Genomic DNA, 19,929 nt, shown 5'->3' with positions numbered 1-19,929 from the left:
TAATGCCTTTCATTTATTCCTTGCTCCATCCTCACCAATAAACATTCCATTCAGAAGCAGATGCTCCAGGAACGCTTGGATCAGGTTCTCATTTATGCTCAGATGTGCACAGGTGAGTGGCTCTTTGTGCCTCAGGCTCATTTTGTGTTTCCCAGAGGACACTGTCGTGGCCGTGTCCGTGACTGGCATCCTGAAAGTCTGGATCATCACCTCGGAAGTGAATCGGATGCAGGTAGGCACCAGCTGCTGGATTAGTGACATTTCCTGGTGGGATGGAGGGTTCTGTTCCTGATATTCTGCTGCTGATAGTCTTTTTCCTCTTTGACAGTGGAAAATAACTTACTGAATTTTCCTTTACTGATTTAAGTTGCCCCCAGAATTCCTAATACTTCTCAGAGAACTGATTTCCAAATGAAATGTAGGATTATGTCCAATTCTTCCAAATCTGTTTTTTATTTGTGCCATGTAGTGATTTGGGTTAATATTTTGCTGAGCAGGCCGTACAATTTTTAGGAGTATTCATTATATGGGATTATCTCCAGCTCCCTGTTATTTGGCATTTCCTGGGTACTACTTAAAGGAGATTTGCCCCAGGTCTCAGACCTGTGGTGAATCAGCTCTTCACAAAAGCCTCTTGTAAAATACATTTATCATCTAAGGAAAAATCACTCTCTTAGGGAGTGACATGGGAATGGAATCTGCTGCACTCCAGCTTCCTGCCTTACAGCCTGGCTGCGAGGTCAGCACCACTAATCTGTGCTGCTGGGGAAGCTGGGAGGCTTCAGTGCCCAGAGGGGACACCACGTGCTCCCGCAGATCCGTTAGGAGGAGCCAGGGAGTGAGAGCTGCTCGGAGGCTTTGGGTTTGGCAAACCCACAGGAGTGCCTGCAGAAGTGCCCCAGTGTTTCCCGTGGGCCTGGCCCGCTGCTGGTTCAGCGGGAGCAGGGGGAGGGCGTTGGGTGAGCCGGGTCTCTTTGGTCCAGGACACCGCGCCCGTGTTCGAGGAGGAGTCCAAACCCATCTACTGCGAGAACTGCCAGAGCATTGCCTTCTGCGCCTTCACGCAGCGCTCGCTCCTCGTCGTGTGCTCCAAGTACTGGAGGGTAAGGCACAGCCCCGGGGCTTCTCCCTCAGGAACCTCCACTGAGCTGCATGAAAACATCCAGGTGAAGGGGCTCCGAGTCCCTTCACTGTGCCTCTACTGTATATTTAACCTATTTCTGGCTATTTAATCGAAATCTCTGCCCGTGGGGCAGGTTTGGAACAAGATGACCCTTAAGGTTTTTAACACCCCGAACCATTCCACAATTCTGTGGAACTGAACCCAAAATCAGCTGCTGCCTGGGCATTTTGATGTGTAATTAATTGGTTAATAACAGCAGACTTTGTCCCTGTTTCCTCTCAGGTCTTTGATGCTGGAGATTATTCCCTCTTGTGTTCAGTGCCCAGTGAAAATGAGCAGACCTGGACTGGTGGGGACTTTGTGGCAGCTGATAAAGTGATTGTATGGACAGAGGATGGACAAAGTTTCATCTATAAATTACCAGCCAGGTACTCAACAGAAAAACACTCCTTTTATTTAATTTTTGGTTAATTTGAATTGAACTGGGTTCGTTAAAGAACTACTGAAATATTGGTCCAATAAGGGAAGACATGTAAATATAAAACTATAAAATTAATTCAAAATGTGGTGTTAAAGAAGTTAAAAATGACAAGTGTAAAACCAAAGACTTTCTTTCTGACATCTTCATGGTGTGCAGATGTGTTTGTTCTGGGTGGAGATAGTGTTTTATCTTGAATATTCCCACATAAATCATGTGGGAACTCCTTCCCTGCCCTCACGTCATCAGAGCATGAGGGTGGGAGCAGCGCCCATGTCCTGCTGTAGGAATCACTCTTTAAATGCGAGGAATTTTATTACTATAAATTTGTTATCTCCTTTCTTTGTTCCTACTCCCAGCTGCCTCCCAGCCAGCGATTCGTTCCGCAGGGATGTGGGGAAAGCAGTGGAGAACTTGATTCCACCTTTGCTGTACAGCGTGTTGGACAGAGCAGAGAAACAGGTGCATCCCTTTCTGTGGAGCTCTGTAATGGGCTGTGTGAGGTTTCGTCCTGCTTTGGAAGGAAGGAAGCTGGGAGCTGAGCACGTGCTTGGTGCGTGGTCTGAGGTTGTTCCTTATTTTTCAAACAGCTCCTGATATGTCCTCCAGTGACGCGCTTCTTCTGTGGCCAGAGAGAGTTTTCCTACAGGCTCTTAATCCAAGGGGACTCCTCAGGGAGGCTGTGCATTTGGAGCGTGCCCGACACCCTTGACCAGCAGGAGGGTGCAAAAGGTACCTAATTAACAGCCAGACCTTTGTGCTTCCTGTGTGCTCTTGCTGGGTAAAGCCGTGCTGCTTCTCCCACGGATCATGAGGCTGGGGTTTAATTGTTACCTCCTTGCAGGAGTTGTAGTGTCTTCATCTGATCAGATACGCTCAAAATCTTAATTAGCATTATTCTTGTAATGACTCCGTTCCCAGTAGAGAATCCCACAGCGGGCTGGGAGAGACCTTAAATATCGAACTCCAGCTCCCAGCACCTCCCGCTAGGAGCAGTCGCTGAAATCCTCCCACCTTAGCCCTGGTATTGCCCTCCTTTCCCAGGCCTGCGCACAGCCACGTCCACGTCCCTGCAGGAAGCCTTCGACCAGCTGAGCCCCCGGCCCGCGGGGATCATCGACCAGCTGAGCATGGTGGCCAACGCGAGCGAGCCGCTGCGCGTCACGGCCAGCGTCTACATGCCGGCCCACGGGCGGCTGGTGTGCGGCCGCGAGGACGGCAGCATCGTCATCGTGCCGGCCACGCAGACCGCCATCGTGCAGCTGCTGCAGGGCGAGCACATGCTGCGCCGAGGTACGGCATGCACGGGTGGGAACTCACAAACCTGCTGCCATCGTGCAGCTGCTGCAGGGCGAGCACATGCTGCGCCGAGGTACGGCATGCACGGGTGGGAACTCACAAACCTGCTGCCATCGTGCAGCTGCTGCAGGGCGAGCACATGCTGCGCCGAGGTACGGCATGCACGGGTGGGAATTCACAAACCTGCTGCCATCGTGCAGCTGCTGCAGGGCGAGCACATGCTGCGCCGAGGTACGGCATGCACGGGTGGGAACTCACAAACCTGCTGCCATCGTGCAGCTGCTGCAGGGCGAGCACATGCTGCGCCGAGGTACGGCATGCACGGGTGGGAACTCACAAACCTGCTGCCATCGTGCAGCTGCTGCAGGGCGAGCACATGCTGCGCCGAGGTACGGCATGCACGGGTGGAAACCTGGAAACCTGCTGCCATCGTGCAGCTGCTGCAGGGCGAGCACATGCTGCGCCGAGGTACGGCATGCACGGGTGGGAACTCACAAACCTGCTGCCATCGTGCAGCTGCTGCAGGGCGAGCACATGCTGCGCCGAGGTACGGCATGCACGGGTGGAAACTCATAAATCTACTGCACCCTTCTGTGCTGGCAGTCCCTTCAGCTGTTGACCCAGGCAAGGCCAGCTTGGGTATTTCTGTGGGGGTTTTGAGATGCAGGAGCAGAGATAAGGCAAGGGAGCATCTCCTGCCTTGTCCAGAGAGTTCCTGGCACTGCAGTGCTGGGTACTGATGTGCCAGTAGAAATCTCCATGGGAAAAGCTTGCCGGGGTTCCTGCTGGGATCCGTGTGTTGTGCTTGGGCTGCTCTTGGGTGTGTGTGTTCCATGTGGCGTGGGGTTTGGGGATCTGAGCTGCAGAACAAACACTTGGGAGTCAATTGTTGTGGTGAATTTCTGTTTTCCCTCTCTTTGTCTGCGCTTGTGCCCGTCCTCCCGCCCGCCAGGCTGGCCCCCGCACCGGACGCTCCGAGGCCACCGGAACAAGGTCACGTGTTTGCTGTACCCTCACCAGGTGTCCTCCCGCTACGACCAGAGGTACCTGATCTCAGGTGGGGTGGATTTCTCCGTCATCATCTGGGATATCTTCTCGGGAGAGATGAAGCATATCTTCTGTGTCCACGGGGGGGAAATCACCCAGCTGCTCGTTCCACCAGAAAACTGCAGTGTAAGTTCTCCAGGAGAACCTTTCCAGCACCTCAGTCCTCCCTGAGAATGGGAATGCAGCATGGAACGCTGGGGGTGTAGCACCCACCCAGCTCTAGCAAGAGCTTCACAAAATAGAGCTTGATTATTCTGTTATTTATGGTTTCTTCCACTGTGCTTTAATTCTGTAAAGGGTTGAAAATGGGGTCTTTATTAAACCTATTAAAAAAATAGGGTTCACAGACAATTTTGCCTCTTGAAACTTAGCTGAATAAATAGAATTTAATGAGCAAAATGACATTCATTGAAAACTCCGGGGTTTGCTTAGCAAAATGAGGTTTAATACCCATTTTCTCTTCATGATGTGCAAAGGATGGATTAAAGGGAATTTCTGGTCAGGGAATTCTGTTCCCAGTGACCTCAGCGAGTTTGAGCATTAACCTAGGTGCCTGAGTTTTGTGCATTAAAGAGGCTTTGGGTCACCCTGCTCGGCCCACAGAGGGAAAGGATTTTAATACCACCTCTGCATTATGATTAAGCTTCTTCTCTTTTTTCCTTTGTTAGGCCAGAGTCCAGCACTGCGTTTGCTCTGTTGCCAGCGATCACTCCGTGGGTCTGCTGAGTCTGAGGGAGAAGAAGTGCATCATGCTGGCGTCCCGCCACCTGTTCCCAATCCAAGTGATCAAGTGGAGGCCGTCCGACGACTACCTGGTGGTGGGATGCTCCGATGGCTCCGTGTACGTCTGGCAGATGGACACTGGTGAGCTCAGAGACCTTGGTTAATCCATTTTTAATGGCCATAAATATAGATCTGCTCTTAGCGCTGTCGAAGCTGTGTCTGAGGGGAGAATTCAAGCACTTTGGCACATTTCTGTTTGGAGCTCGTCGCTCCAGGCGTTCGGTGCAGAATCGCACTGGGGGGTTTGTGAACCTCATGGAAACGTAGGGGATTCCATCCTTTCAGCAGTGTTCCTTCAGAGCCCAGCTGCTAAAGCACGGGAGGTGGCATGTCACACCCAGGTGTTCGTGCCCCGTGCCACTGGGGATGCTGAGCTGTCCCCTCCCCGTTCCAGGGGCGCTGGACCGGTGCGTGATGGGGATCACGGCCGTGGAGATCCTCAGCGCCTGCGACGAGGCCGTGCCGGCGGCCGTGGACGCGCTGAGCCACCCCGCCGTCAACCTGAAGCAGGCCATGACCCGCCGCAGCCTGGCCGCCCTCAAAAACGTGGCCCACCAGAAGCTGCAGACCCTGGCCACCAACCTGCTGGCCTCCGAGGCCTCGGATAAGGTGGGCGTGCTGTCTTTCCAGAAGGAAGTGAAATACGGGAAGTTTCCGTCCTTGTAACCAGCAGGTTCTCGGCCTGAGCTCTCCAAAACCTGAACGCGGTTCTTGCCCAGTTTGTGTCACTGTCCATGATACCGCTTCAGCGTGTATCCTGCTCTTTGGTTTTGTGCAGGTTGAGTTACAGAATCTGGAATCAGGCAGTGGTTTAGGCTGGAAAAGCCCTCTAAAATCAAGTCTGAGCATTGCCCGGCACTGACAAGGCCACCGCTATCCCGTGTCCCCAAGTGCCACATGCACAGGGCTTTAATGCCCCCAGGGCTGGGGACTCCGCCCCTGCCCTGGGTTTGGACAGCCCGTTCCATTCCACGAGGAGCTGTTCCCGACATCCAGCCTGGAGCTCCCCTGTGCAGCTTGTGGCCAGCAGAGAGCAGCAGGGCTCCACTCCCAGTTCTCCCACTATCCCTTTACTTTGCCTTGTGCTGTCACCTTCTGTCAGGAGAGAAATCTCCCGTGCTGAGAACATTCCAGCATGTTTCCATTAAAAAATGTCTGCTCAGGGTTTCTGCTGCTGCTCCTGCTGCATCCAGGCAGAACTGGGAACGTTGCATTTGTACCTGCAGGGTTTTATGTGTGGGCTCCTCATGCAGTGAAGGTGCTGGGAGTGAAGGGGTTAGGGAGAATAATGCTTAAAAGCTTCTGTTAGTGTTCTGGTTTCCAGTCTCCTTTCTGACATTCTTCAGCTTTTTTGCCACAGCACCTTCATTCCCTGCCTCCTCCCTCTTTTCCCCCTTGGGAGGGAGGGAAGGAGGAAGGAGATGGACTGAAGGGGAGTGACCAAGTGGTGCAGTAATTGCAGGTCTGGGTGAATCTGAGCAGCTTCTCCAATGGCATATATTGATTCCACAGTTCCCCCTGCAAATATGCAATCTTTAATGTGTTTTAAGCTTAGTAGCAGTTTGGCTGTTGTTTGGAATATAACTACGCTCTCACAGGGTTCAGGAGGAGGAGGTGTGAACTTGTGTCTCACCTGGAGAGCTCCATTTATCTATAAACACCTGTAAATTGAATTTCTGTGGCTTGTGGGTGCGTTTCAAACTTGCCTCATCCACAGCTTCCCTATTGGGAATTTCAGTTTGCCCTCTTGTTTTCCAGGGGAATTTACCGAAATACTCCCACAACTCCCTGATGGTTCAGGCCATCAAGACCAACCTGACAGACCCGGACATCCACGTGCTGTTCTTCGACGTGGAGGCGCTGATCATCCAGCTGCTGACGGAGGAGGCCTCGCGGCCCAGCGCCGCCCTCGTGTCTCCGGAGAACCTCCAGAAGGCCTCCGGCGCCTCCGACAAGGGAGGCTCCTTCCTCACCGGCAAACGAGCGGCCGTGCTCTTCCAGCAGGTCAAGGAGACCATCAAGGAGAACATCAAGGAGCACCTCCTCGACGATGAGGATGAGGATGAGGAGGCCGTGAGGCAGAGGAGAGAAGACGGCGACCCGGAGTATCGCTCCAGCAAATCCAAACCGCTGACTTTGTTGGAGTATAATCTAACCATGGACACGGCCAAGCTCTTCATGTCCTGCCTGCACGCCTGGGGCCTGAACTCGGTGCTGGACGAGCTGTGCCTGGACCGCCTGGGCATGCTGAAGCCGCACTGCTCCGTGTCCTTCGGCCTCCTGTCGCGAGGGGGCCACATGTCCCTGATGCTCCCGGGCTACAACCAGCCCGTGGGCAGGCTGGCCTTGGAGGAGCCGGGCAGGAAGATGTCGGTGACGGAGGGCCTGGGGAAGGGCACCTACGGGGTGTCACGGGCTGTCACCACGCAGCACCTGCTGTCCGTCATCTCCCTGGCCAACACGCTGATGAGCATGACCAACGCCACCTTCATCGGGGACCACATGAAGAAAGGCCCCACCAGGTACGGCGGGCGCTGCCCCGGCGGGAATCTAGCGGTGGGTTGGGTGTGCTTTACCTTGTGGAGGATGGGATGGCTCCCAAGGCCTTTGGGGCTGGAGCTGACGTGTCTCTCCGTGGATATTTCGTGTTTAGGCCGCCCAGGCCGGGCACCCCCGAGACAGCCAAGGGGAAGCCGCCGCCTCCCGTGTCCAGCCACGCAGCACAAGGGCAAATCAAACAAGGTAAAAACCACTTCCCTTGCAACCCTTGGGTGTGTTATTGCAGCTCATGACACTGAACTTAACACCTTGTTGTCAAGAGATAAAATGACTGCACGGGGAGGACAAGGCAAGGTAGTAATGTATTGTTAATCTCCATGAAATTATTGGGGATTAGGACTTGTTCCAGAACCAGTACAAGATGCTGATTCTGCCATGACATCATTCCCTGACAAGGAGTTTTTGCCTGTTTAAAGTGCTCTCAAACGTTCTGGCTCTGAGGAGGCTTTACAGCCTGGAAATAAAGGCTCTACAGACTCATCCCAAAGTGTTTCTGTGAGAGTGATCCCAGCTCGGTGCCAGGATCACTCCTTGGCTGGTTGGAACTCCTCACATTGGAACAGAGTGAGCAACTCCAGCAAAGCCAGGCAAAAAACTCTGGAGTGAAGCTTTAGTTTCAGTCTGGGGTGGGTTTGTGTAGCTATCATTTATGTTTTCCCTAAATTAAGCATCTTTTTTGATGCACCTTGTGCAGGTGGGGTGGGAAGGGATTTACTGCAGCCACTCTGTGCCTCCCACGTGCTGGAAAAAAGCCTGGATGCAGATGTCCCCTGGCACAGGGAGTGGTGGGCACTGTGGGGCCAGCTCCTGGTTGGATTCAATCATCTCCCAGGTCTTTTCCAGCCCTAACAGCTTGGTGACATGGGAGTTCCCAAAAGACGTGTCCCAGGTACTGTGTTGGGTTCCAGGCCTGAGTTTGTGTCCTTCTCCTTTAGGCTGTTAGGCATTTCTGTGGTAAAGAGTTACATTTTTTGCCCAGAGGCCCATTTAAAATGAAGTTAAATTCCAGCCAGCCCTCAGGAATTCATCCTGGACATCTTGGAGTGACAGATGGGGCAGCTCAGGGTGATTAAGGTTTATTTTTTGGGCCTTTGGTGCATAGTACAACTTCCAAATCTATTGAAGTATGGGAAAAGCATGAAAAGAAGCAGCAGAATTCCTGGGCTTCTAATTTACAGTCAAACATGAAGTCAAACCAAAGCCACCTGCCTTAAAACATATTTAAAATCACTTAATTTCAATGTGTTTTGGTCTTTTCAAAACATCCCAGTTTCTGTCGCTGTCTCCATGTTCCTCTGCAGCTGCATGTCTGCCTCTTCCTTCTTGGAAAACCTGGAATTCCCATTAAGTTGGACATTATTTTGAGTTGAATATTATTTTGAAGCTGAGTGTTATTTTTAAGTTGAAGATCATCACAGCCTCCCCTTGTTTTCCACTCTCCAGTGATACTAACCCGTTTTTCTGCTGCTGCTCTCCTCACTTCCCTCTTTTTTTCTCTCTTTTATTTCTTCTTCTTTCCTCTGCAAGTTGCTCCTGCTGCTGCTTCCAGCACGGAATCTGGGCACTCTGACACTTCTGCTTTCCATTCCTGTTTCTTAGTCAACGAAGGTATTCCTTCCTCACTTTTCTACTTGTCCTTTACTTCAGCTGAAATCCTTTCTCATTGTTATTTTTATTTGATTTTTAAGGGATTTTTTTCTGTGGACACGGGGTACCTGGGGTAGGCTTCCCTGTTGGCTTTCACACCACTTAAATCTGAGTTTTGGTGTTGATGGAGATTTGAATATAATACTGGACATATATTTAATAGAATGTGGAATGTTTTTGCACACTGTGGTATTTGAACTCTGTGCTTCTCTCCTGGTTTTACCTGCACAGAACTGCAGAGCTGTAGTAGGAATGCACCCGGATTAAGTGTGCTAAAGTAAAGATTCAGGTGGAAAATAAGGATAGCAGGCAAACTGTGCTTGGATCTATTTGCAGAACTTTAAATGAGGACAGAAAACCCCATTTCCTGATAGGGGTCATTCCTGTGAGTTTGCTGCAAGCGGCTGATGAAATGTGAGCAGAAATGAATGTAGCTGACCTGGAGATGTGTGCATTCCCTGTGTTCTCCCAGGCTGGAGCCAGCTGGCTGCCATGCACTGCGTGATGCTCCCGGACCTGCTGGGGCTGGAGAAATTCCGCCCTCCTCTGCTGGAGATGCTGGCACGCAGGTGGCAGGATCGCTGCCTGGAGGTGAGCCCAGCCTTCCTGCTTTGGGGTGCTGTTGGTGTTCAGTGGTCAGTGTTCCCCACCCAGTTCATTTCCAGCAGGGAGCCTGCAGCTTTTATTCCTCATTCGGGAGTGTTTTCTGGTTAAAGCCAGTTTAACCCACCAGGAATGGATGAAATCTTTGTGTTTGTGTGGTTTGTGACCCTCTGGGAGCTGATGCCTGGAGAGGCTGCCCGGAACAGAGGCTGGACAGAGTTAAAGAATAAAGTAGGGATTTATTAGAAGGCCTTCAAAGGATACACATTGGGCAGCCCCAAGATGAACCCCAGGTCACGAGTTTTCACACTTCTGTAAGTTTTGGTCCATTTCCATATTGAGGTTAATTGTCCAATTCCAGCTCCAGGTTATGCAGTCCCACCTTCCCAGATTGCTCTCCTCAGTTCCCTGTTGTTTGCACTTTTTGGGCCTGGAGCTGCAGCGGTGTCCTTGGTTCTCAGGCTGGAAAAGGATCGTTCTGTGCGACTAAACTCTGAAGAGAACTCGCTAACTCTGTGTGAAATTCAGAGTTACACACTAATGCAGTACAGAATCTGGAAAATATGAAAGCCAAAACTGAAGGCATCAGAACTGTGTTTGTGCTGGCTGTAGCTGGGTGTCCTGCAGGCGCTGCTGCTGGAATATTCTCCAGCTAAAGCCCAGTTTAACCCTGCAGGAGTGGCACTAAAGCTCAGTGTCTGTGTGGTTTGTGACCCCTGTGCTGTGCTGATCCCTGCAGGTGCGGGAGGCGGCGCAGGCGCTGCTGCTGGAATATTCTCCAGCTAAAGCCCAGTTTAACCCTGCAGGAGTGGCACTAAAGCTCAGTGTCTGTGTGCTTTGTGACCCCTGTGCTGATCCCTGCAGGTGCGGGAGGCGGCGCAGGCGCTGCTGCTGGAATATTCTCCAGCTACAGCCCAGTTTAACCCTCAGGAGTGGCACTAAAGCTCGGTGTCTGTGTGCTTGGTGACCCCTGTGCTGATCCCTGCAGGTGCGGGAGGCGGCGCAGGCGCTGCTGCTGGAATATTCTCCAGCTAAAGCCCAGTTTAACCCTCAGGAGTGGCACTAAAGCTCGGTGTCTGTGTGGTTTGTGACCTCTGTGCTGATCCCTGCAGGTGCGGGAGGCGGCGCAGGCGCTGCTGCTGGCCGAGCTGCGCAGGATCGAGCAGGCGGGCCGCAAGGAGACCATCGACACCTGGGCTCCCTACCTGCCCCAGTACATGGACAGCGTCATCTCCCGTAAGGAGCGCCCGGCACTGCCCCTCACCAGGAAACGGGGAAGAGGGCCTCGGGAACCCCACATTCCCAGTGATCCATCCAGGGAAAGGGCCTCGGGAACCCCACATTCCCAGTGATCCATCCAGGGCTGGGAACCCCACATTCCCAGTGATCCATTGAGGGTTGGGAGCCCCACATTCCCAGTGATCCATCCAGGGCTGGGAACCCCACATTCCCAGTGATCCATCCAGGGCTGGGAACCCCACATTCCCAGTGATCCATTGAGGGTTGGGAGCCCCACATTCCCAGTGATCCATCCAGGGCTGGGAGCCCCACATTCCCAGTGATCCACCCAGTGCTCACTGCTTGTCCCTAAAGGACTCCTGCCAAGGTGTCCCAGGCCTGCAGGGAATGCACAGATACTCCTGCAGTGAGAGCATCTCAAGGGGCTCAGAAGGAGCTTTTTTCCCCTGAAAATGCGGCCTCTGCTACTCACCAACTGATTTTGGGGTGTCTAATCCCAGGATTAAATCTTAATGGAAGATGTTAGGATGTGGTTTTTGTTTCTCTGAGCTCAGTTAGACTGGAAACCATTCCAGTGGGTCAAAACTAGCAAATCTGGATTAGGTTTTTATGGTAAGTGTTGAAACTCTTGGAATTAAGGATACAGAGTTGGAGGAACTGAAGGGAATAAGAATTATTTGGGACATAACAGACTTGTGTAGTCTCATTTTATGCTAGAAGGAGAGGGAGGAGCATAGGAAAGATAAAGAAATATTCTTTATTCTAGCTCCTTTCTGCCCAGAAATTACCTGTGAGGCCTTCTGCTTCCCATATTCCTAAAATTCTGTTAGTTTGGGTGAGCTGTGGTTTGTTTTGAAGGGAAAACCTGCAGTGTGGCAGCACAAATGGAAGGGATTTGTTGGTTGTCTGGAATGCTCTGGGCTGGAGCGGGCAGGGACACCTTCCACCAGACCAGCTTGTTCCAGGCCGTGTCCACACTGGCCTGGGATGCTCCCAGGGATGGGGAATAATCCATGTTGGCCCTGGAAAGCCAAATAAATACCAAATTTTGCTATTTCTAGATGAGGTTGAGCATCTTGTGCGAGGTTGGAGTTGAAGGAGCCCAAAGCAAGGCAGGACGAGAAGGAATGAAATGAAGTTTAGCTGCTGCAGGAACAGGGGATTCTTTCCCCAGATCCCTGATTTTGGGGTGTTGGGTTGTTCCTCTAGCTGGAGTGACCACAGAAGCCCTTCAGACTGCGAGTGCCAGCCCAGATCCCTCAGGAGCAGAAGCCAAAGTCCAGGAGGAGGAGCACGACCTGGTGGATGATGACATCGCAGCAGGTGAGCATTCAGATCATTAATGTTACCAAGATAATTCCTGTGTCTCTATTTCACTGCATTTGGAGCTCTCAAATCTGCCCACAGCCACCAGCAGTTCTTCCAAAATAAAGGCTTTCTGTGGTTGTTTGTCATTCTTTATGATTGTTCCCTAAACAGTTTATTCCGGTGGAATGTAAAATGAATTCATTTCTAAAGTAACCTAAAATGAATTCCAAAGTGATTCATTATTTGTTCTGTGTGATATTACAATTGTTTTACTCGAAGAAATCAAATCTTTCAGAAGAAAATTCTGTAACAAATGGTAAGTGCTCTTTTAATTTTAGCTGCTCCTGTTGAGGTTGTAGCAGAGTGCATTTTTAATAACCTGAGTTCTGCAGCAGCTCCTCTGGCAGTTTCTCTTCCTTAAGGGAGGAGTGGGAGGGGTTGGAAAGGAGGGAGAGCAGCAGGTGCTGTTCCCAGTGTGTCCCTCCTGTTTTCCAGCCCCAGAAAATCCAGGCTGGGCTGGAGCTGCACAACAAACAGCACCATCTGGCAGCCCCTTCCCACCCGAAATTCCTGCTGGCTTTGCTTTAAGGAGGTTCCACTGGGGCTGAGCACCTCCCAAAAGCTGTCACAGGCACGCTGTGTGCCCCAGACCCACTGGCAGAGGGGGAAAAGCTTTTAATTTGTGTGTAACCACTCACTGGAACCCATCCACCATACCGTGGACTATTGTGTGACAGTTCCAAAAAAAGTGAGGGTTTGTCATCCAAACCTCGGTCCCTTTCAGATGCTAATTGGGGAAAGGCAGAGCGCTCCTCCTCTGCTGGGTCCTGTTTCCAGTGCAAATGGAGCGGGAGCGCAGGGACACGCTGTTTAGCACAAAACCTTGGGCTTTAAGGAGTTTTTGGGTGCACTAACAGGAATTCAGAAGCTGAGGGATATCTACGAGGTGCAAGGGAGCAGAGGATTTGGGTTCCTGCTGTTTGCAGGCAGCTGCTTATGGCAAAGCAGAGATCGCCAGGCACGCTCTGTTCCTTTTCCCTTTTCAAAGGAATGGGCTCGGGAAGAGAGGCCTTTGCCAGAGCCCGTGTTGGGAAGCTGTGGGCAGCTGCCAGGGAAGCAGATGTCTCCCAGCCAGCCCCATTCAGCTCCAGAGGGCTTTGGGGCTGGACGTGTGTGGGGTCAGCATCTGCCACGGAGATATCCGTTAGGGAAGGTCCCAGCCCCGGCTCCAGCCTGCTCCAGGGGAAGGTCCCTGCCCTGGGGGCCCTGGAGCTCTGCAGAATTCATATTTCCTGGGAAAAGCTGGCTCTGGCTCTGTGGAACCATCTTTGCTGTGGTTTTACCCTGCTGGCTCAGGGGTGTGAGGCAGGAATGCTCTGCTGGGATGCTTTCCTGAGCTGCAGGACTGCTGGCACTGGAAACTTCCCAGGTTTCCTGCGTTTTCCTTTTGGGATCTCAGTGGAGCTGTGGCAGGAATGTGTTCCTGGCGTGTCCTTCAGCTCCCTAAAACGCGCGCTGGGATCCCTTCAGGAGTGGGATGGAAGGGAAGGAGAGCTCCCCACTGGACTGTGCAGTTCCTTGTGGTTCCTTACTGAAAGAGAAATCGATGAGTTAGTTCCATTAAACCCCTTTTGAGATGGCATTTCTTCATCTCTGGGTCCATTTGTGTGGGTAAATTTTTGTAGGTAAATTGATGCCAATGGCTCTGAAACTCCAAAATCCCATTTCTGCACATCAAAAATCTGGTGGAAGTTTTTTTTTTAAAAAAAAGCCTTATTGTACCAAAAAGTGTGGGGTTTTTTTTTATTTTATTTTGGCTGGAATTTGGGCTGTAACTACTCCAAATTAAGTCTTACTCATCACTGTTTGTTCCAAGTGATCCTGTTGGGAAGTTGTCACTAAACTTCAAATCCAGTTTATTTAAGTGTTAAAGATCATTGGTCTAAAGGCTCGTTATATTAACATCCTAATAACAATAAACAGATCTTTAAAAAATTGAAATTCTCATCCCTTAAATGTGCCCCTCTGAGGGGAATTTTGATGGATGGGCCCAGTGCTTTAAAACCTGGGTAAAAGGTGCCTGATATTCCCCATCCGAGCAGCACAGAATCCATTTTGTCTCTGCCTATTTCCCTGGAAAAGGCTGCAGCATCCTCACCCATTTTGTGTTCCCAGATGCTGCAGTACAGTGAAATATTCCCTCATAAAAGGGAGCAGAAAATTCCAGTAAACGGCAGGAGATGGGAATGGCTGCAAAAGTACTCACTTTATGTGTGAAAAAGCACATCTTCCACCTGCAATTAAAGAAATTAAGTTGTAATTTCTAATGCGTGACAACTCCCAGCACTTAAAGAGCTCTGCCATGAAATTATTCCCAGTTTAGAATTCCAGATATTCCAGAGCACTGATTGTATTGACACTATTCTTTATTAGAAATGAGTGATCGGCACTGAATTGTTACGGCAGACATAGAACAGGGTGGGCTGTCAGGGAGGAATTCCCCAAATTCCTCTTGGGGCGGGCCGTTCCCGGCAGGAATTCCGGCCGCCTCGCCGGGCTCCCGAGGCCCCTCTCAGCTGGGCCAGGAGAGGGAGCCGTGGGTCTGGGAATGGCCGCGCTCCCGAGCGGTGCAGGGACCCGGGATGAGTGACCTCGGCTTTTGTAAAATACTCTCCTCTCCTCCTGCGTTTTCCTTGTGCTCGCTGTCACCGGGATTCCTGGGTCATACTGGCTCTTCTGGTTTATTTGGAGAGAGTCCTCAAGACTCTCTGTGCGTTGAGCCAATGATTTATCCACGTGAAATCTCCGTTTCCAGTATTTCTGTGTTTCCAGGCGGTTTTTATATGCCGTGAGTAAATCCCAGTGCCGAGCCTGCAGGGAGTGTTGTGTAGCTACACCCCCGAGCTGGGAATGCCCAGGGGATTCTCCGGGGCTGTTCAGAGCACGGATGTGGTGGCTCAGGTTGGGTTTCGGGATGGGTTCCCGGCTCCGTCCCCAGCTCCTGCAGCAGGGAGCGCCCCCAGCGTGCACCCGCTGGCAGATACAGAGCGCACCTCTCCCAAAGCCGCCCTAACCACACCCCTGATTCCCCTGCCAGCCCCACCTGGAGAACTTACTCGGGCTCTAATCCTTTTATTGTAAGCTGGGCTGAAATTAATTTCCCCCCAGAAGTGTGCAAAGCCAATTAAGGGGAGCTCGGAGCCGCGCGCTCCCGGGTGTTAACTGCAGCCTGACCCCGGCTCCGGCAGCCATCGATCGGGCAGCCTGGAAACCATGGAAATTTGGGCACGTTCCCCCCGCAGCCCCAGCCCTGCTGCCAGCGCCGCTGGGCCGCAGTGCTTGCAGTGGCCATGCTTGGGAATACTGAGGATTATTTTGTCTTGCCATCAGCCCGAAGTGGGATTTTTCCAGCTGAAATCCCGACGGTTTTTGTCCTCCTGGCACCGCAGCTTGTGCTTTGCACACAGACCTATTGGAGGTTATTAATTTTCTCCCTGTGATAGGGTGATCAAGCGTCCTGTCAGGAAAATGGATCTGTGTGTCAGCCCCTGCCGTGATTAAAGGGGGACGCAGCGCGGGGAGAAAATACCAAATTGTCACGGCCAAATGAAAGGGCTCCTCTTCCAGGTACTGTTCCAGAGGAAATTCTGCCCGCCCGTTCAGTTGGGGAAAATCATTCCCATTAACTGGGGGCTTCACCTAGTAATTATTAAAAAAAAAAAACTAAAACATTAAGGAGTTTTTATCCCCCTCTGTTTGAGCAGGTTTTTTCCCCATCCAGAGGTTTCCAGGGGAATGGCCGAGATTTTGCTGTATCTGAGGGGTTTGGTTGGTTAGGATTTAATTTCTTGGAGTTTCAGCAGGTTTGGGGGATTTTGGGGGTTTTCTTTCTGAGGCAGAAAATCCTCCACGGCAGCTGTGAGGATCAAACTGTCACATTCCAGATTGCTAATGGAACACTGTGGATCCTTCCCACCGTGCACGTCCTGGTTGGAATTTCTTGTGGGGTTAACAAAGAGGGATATCTTGGCACAGGGGGAGCAGCAGGAAGGAGCTCAGCTCCTGGTGCCCAGCCCAGGCCTGGGAGCTTTCCCAGTGGAAAACAGTGGATGAGGGGCAGATCCAGGTGGAGCTTGTGGATTTCCAGTAGGATTTTTTTTTCTTGCCATTCCAGGTTGATACATGAAAATTCTCTTGGTACAGATTCTGTTGCCCAGAGAGCTTGAGGATTCCCCATCCCTGGAAGCGTCCAAAGCCAGGTTAGGTAGTGCCTGGAGCAACCTGAGCTAATGGAAGGATGGGATGATCCCTAAAATCCTTGCACCCCAAACCATTCCGCGGTCTGAAGATGCTCCCTGCGGGATGCAGTAAGGGTTAACTCGGTGTTGCTGCAGCCCCTGGCTGCGGGGGGAGGCCCGCGGTGGATAATTTCCTCCTGGAAGCCGCACATGTGTTGGCTTTTCCTTTCTTCCCGCGGCTGGAGCGGCGCGGGCCGGGGTCAGCCCTGGGCTATTGATCCGTCCGCATGCCGGCCCTGCTCCAGCATCTGCCGCGCTCCCGCGCAGGGAGAGCCCTCCCCGGGCTGCGCCCAGCCCAGCGGGCAGGGCCTGGCTCGGGCTGGGACATCCTGCAGCCCGCCCAGCCCGGCCCCAGGTGTCTGCTGAGCCCCTGGAACGGGCTGTCCTGGAACGGGCTGGGCTGGAACGGGCTGTGCCTGGAACGGGCTGTCCCTGGAATGGGCTGTCCTGGTATGGGCTGGGCTGGAACGGGCTGTCCTGGAATGGGCTGTCCCTGGAACGGGCTGCCCTGGAACGGGCTGGGCTGTCCCTGGAATGGGCTGCCCCTGGAACGGGCTGGGCTGGAACGGGCTGGGCTGTCCCTGGAATGGGCTGTCTTGGAACGGGCTGTCCTGGAACGGGCTGTCCTGGAACGGGCTGGGCTGGAACAGGCTGTCCTGGAACGGGCTGTCCCTGGAATGGGCTGTCCTGGAACGGGCTGGGCTGGAACGGGCTGTCCTGGAACGGGCTGTCCTGGAACGGGCTGGGCTGGAACGGGCTGGGCTGGAACGGGCTGTCCTGGAACGGGCTGTCCTGGAACGGGCTGGGCTGGAACGGGCTGTCCTGGAACGGGCTGTCCTGGAACGGGCTGTCCCTGGAACGGGCTGCCCTGGAACGGGCTGCTCCTGGAACGGGCTGCCCTGGAACGGGCTGCTCCTGGAACGGGCTGCCCTGGAACGGGCTGTCCCTGGAACGGGCTGTCCTGGAATGGGCTGTCCCTGGAATGGGCTGTCCTGGAATGGGCTGTCCTGGAATGGGCTGTCCTGGAACGGGCTGCCCCTGGAATGGGCTGTCCTGGAATGGGCTGGGCTGGAACAGGCTGGGCTGGCCTGGAACGGGCTGTCCTGGAACGGGCTGCCCCTGGAATGGGCTGCCCCTGGAATGGGCTGGGCTGGAACGGGCTGGGCTGGAACAGGCTGGGCTGGCCTGGAATGGGCTGTCCTGGAACGGGCTGTCCCTGGAATGAGCTGTTCTGGAACGGGCTGGGCTGGAACAGGCTGGGCTGGCCTGGAATGGGCTGTCCTGGAACGGGCTGTCCCTGGAACGGGCTGTCCTGGAACGGGCTGTCCTGGAATGGGCTGCCCCTGGAATGGGCTGGCCTGGAACGGGGCTGGGCTGTCCTGGAACGGGCTGTCCCTGGAATGGGCTGTTCTGGAACGGGCCGTGGGGCCACCACGGGCTGTGACATCGGTGGGACACTGCACGTGTTACCACAGAGAGCTCAGACGGCTCTTGGACAGTTCCCACTGTTCTGCCCTGCTTTGTTCCAGCCCGTCTGCGTCCTTCTTCCTCCACAGGCAGTTGCTATCGATTTTTTCCCTTTTTTTCCCCTCCCTTCCCATTGTTAAGCTTTCCCTTGTTTTTCTCTCCCTTTTGGCTGGCGGGGTTGCCTGACCACAGCTCCTAAAATTTGGTTAACTTCCTTATTTTCCTCTGGAGCCCCACGGATGTCATTAACAGAGACATCCCGTGCTCTTCATTAATCCACCCTTCATTAATCCACCAGCCACATCCTGTGTCAGGTGATGCCTCCCAACTCCTCAGCACACAGCACTTGGGAAGGATTCAAACTTCCTTGTTTTTTGGAATAAATGCTAGGGAATTTCCCAGGATGCTGGAAATTAACGTCTAGGTAACAGTGGACTTTATTTGTCAAAGTGACTGTGGTTTTGTTCCAATAATTTCTTCAAAGATTTTGGGATTTTACTCTAAATAAAAAACCTTTTACTCTAAATAAAAAACCTTCTCTGCTTAGTGGAATTCAGAATCCTTGGACTGTGTTAAACTATTAACACATATTTCACTTTTGTGTAAAATTCATAATTGTGGTTTTGTCCCGTTGTTAAAATTCCATAGGTGCCTTTTACTGTATGAAAATATCCATTTGGTTTAATGGTGTGTACTGTTATCCTAAAATTGAAATATCCTAAAATTTAATAGGAAGCTGGATGTGGTGATGGATCCTGTATCAAAAGGATGCTTTTATATCATACATAATGCAAACAACTTATCCTGAAAAAAAAAACCCATCTTTTAAAAGCAATAAAAATTGCAACTTGTCAATTTAAAGTGAACAGAAAGCAACCCAGAAATCCCTAGATAAACACTGAAATCCTAGGGTCTTCTGTCACTGGGCAAAGAAACGTGGAAATTAGGGAGTTTGCCGGTGGCTTTCGTTCCCCATGAGCTCTTGGCAGCTGTTGAAGGGATCCTTTGGCTTGTCCGGAGCGGGCTGAGCTCCGTGCCCGAAGATCCCGGCGTTCCCCGGCTGGGTGACGGGGGCGCGCGCGGCGCTGCTGGTGCCCAGCTGTGCGGCGCTAAACCCCCGTGCTTTGGGCTCTCCCCTGCAGGCTGCCTGCCGGGGCTGACGCAGCCCAAGAAGGTGTCCACGTCCTACGAGGAGCGGCGCAAGCAGGCCACGGCCATCGTGCTGCTGGGAGTCATCGGCGCCGAGTTCGGCGCCGAGATCGAGCCGCCCAAGCTGCTCACGCGGCCCCGCAGCTCCAGCCAGATCCCCGAGGGCTTCGGCCTCACCAGCGGGGGATCCAATTATTCCCTGGCCAGGCACACGTGTGAGTACCCCCGGGCCTCTCCTGCCTCGCTTGGTGACGGGGTTCCCTCCAGTTTTTGTGGGAAACAGCAAGGTGGGGGAGCGGGAATGGGCAGGAGGAGGTTGTCGAGGAATCATTCTGCTGGAATTCTGACAGGCTTCATTCTCCTGCCAGGTAAAGCAGAGCGCTTGCGCTGCATTTATATGGTTTGTTCTTGGTTATTTGTCACCTTCCACCGCCCCAGGCTGCTCCAAGCCCTGCCCGACCTGGCCTTGGACACTTCCAGGGGTGGGGAACGCACAGCTTCTCTGGGCAAGCCTAAATCCATCAAATGCAGGCTATTTCTCTGCCTTCACTGACATGGAGCTGTGACTGTGTGCCTTTTGGAGAGGGTGGAATTCTCTAGAAATTCCCGCTGTGCCCTTGCCTGCATTCGTCCCTGGAGCCCTCACAGCTCCTTCCCGGAGCTATTCCCTGATGAAATGGCACCCCAGGAATCGCTGGCTGCAGATGCCCCACGTGCCCCCAGAGCTGCAGCTGATGCCGTGTTTACAGAGCTAATGGGCTGGGAAATGGGGCTGCTGTGGCCAGGCCGTGGAAATGCTGGATTCCAGGGATAATCCAGGGGGTTTTCCAGGCAGCTGCCATCCCTGCAGTTATTAATGAGCAGCTCTTTGCCCTTTCGCTCTGGCTGTGCCGCAGGTGACACCGTGGCCACGGAGTTACTGAGATCTC

The 19,929-nt window shown here is 52.7% G+C and overlaps 1 protein-coding gene across 4 annotated transcripts in view; it reads left to right on the top strand.

Moving 5' to 3' along the window:
• WDR7 (WD repeat domain 7) overlaps positions 1-19,929 on the top strand; it is a 45,113-nt gene that overhangs the window by 7,713 nt on the left and 17,471 nt on the right. For 3 of the 4 annotated variants that reach the window (XM_054002464.1, XM_054002465.1, XM_054002468.1), the window contains 16 exons: positions 156-232; positions 984-1,103; positions 1,406-1,551; positions 1,961-2,063; positions 2,192-2,333; positions 2,646-2,894; positions 3,853-4,073; positions 4,616-4,811; positions 5,125-5,339; positions 6,489-7,252; positions 7,384-7,472; positions 8,817-8,897; positions 9,409-9,527; positions 10,652-10,775; positions 11,988-12,101; positions 18,994-19,215. In XM_054002464.1, coding sequence (XP_053858439.1) covers positions 156-232; positions 984-1,103; positions 1,406-1,551; positions 1,961-2,063; positions 2,192-2,333; positions 2,646-2,894; positions 3,853-4,073; positions 4,616-4,811; positions 5,125-5,339; positions 6,489-7,252; positions 7,384-7,472; positions 8,817-8,897; positions 9,409-9,527; positions 10,652-10,775; positions 11,988-12,101; positions 18,994-19,215 — 2,982 coding nt within the window. The remainder of the gene's footprint in view (positions 1-155; positions 233-983; positions 1,104-1,405; positions 1,552-1,960; positions 2,064-2,191; positions 2,334-2,645; positions 2,895-3,852; positions 4,074-4,615; positions 4,812-5,124; positions 5,340-6,488; positions 7,253-7,383; positions 7,473-8,816; positions 8,898-9,408; positions 9,528-10,651; positions 10,776-11,987; positions 12,102-18,993; positions 19,216-19,929) is intronic. The other variant, XM_054002466.1, reaches the window with a different exon arrangement.

This window comes from Vidua macroura, chromosome Z (genome assembly GCF_024509145.1).
Source record: "Vidua macroura isolate BioBank_ID:100142 chromosome Z, ASM2450914v1, whole genome shotgun sequence".
NCBI classification, from domain to species: Eukaryota; Metazoa; Chordata; class Aves; order Passeriformes; family Viduidae; genus Vidua; species Vidua macroura.
The sequence above is the reverse complement of the archived record's forward strand: the minus strand, read 5'-3'. Positions and strand labels throughout refer to the sequence as shown.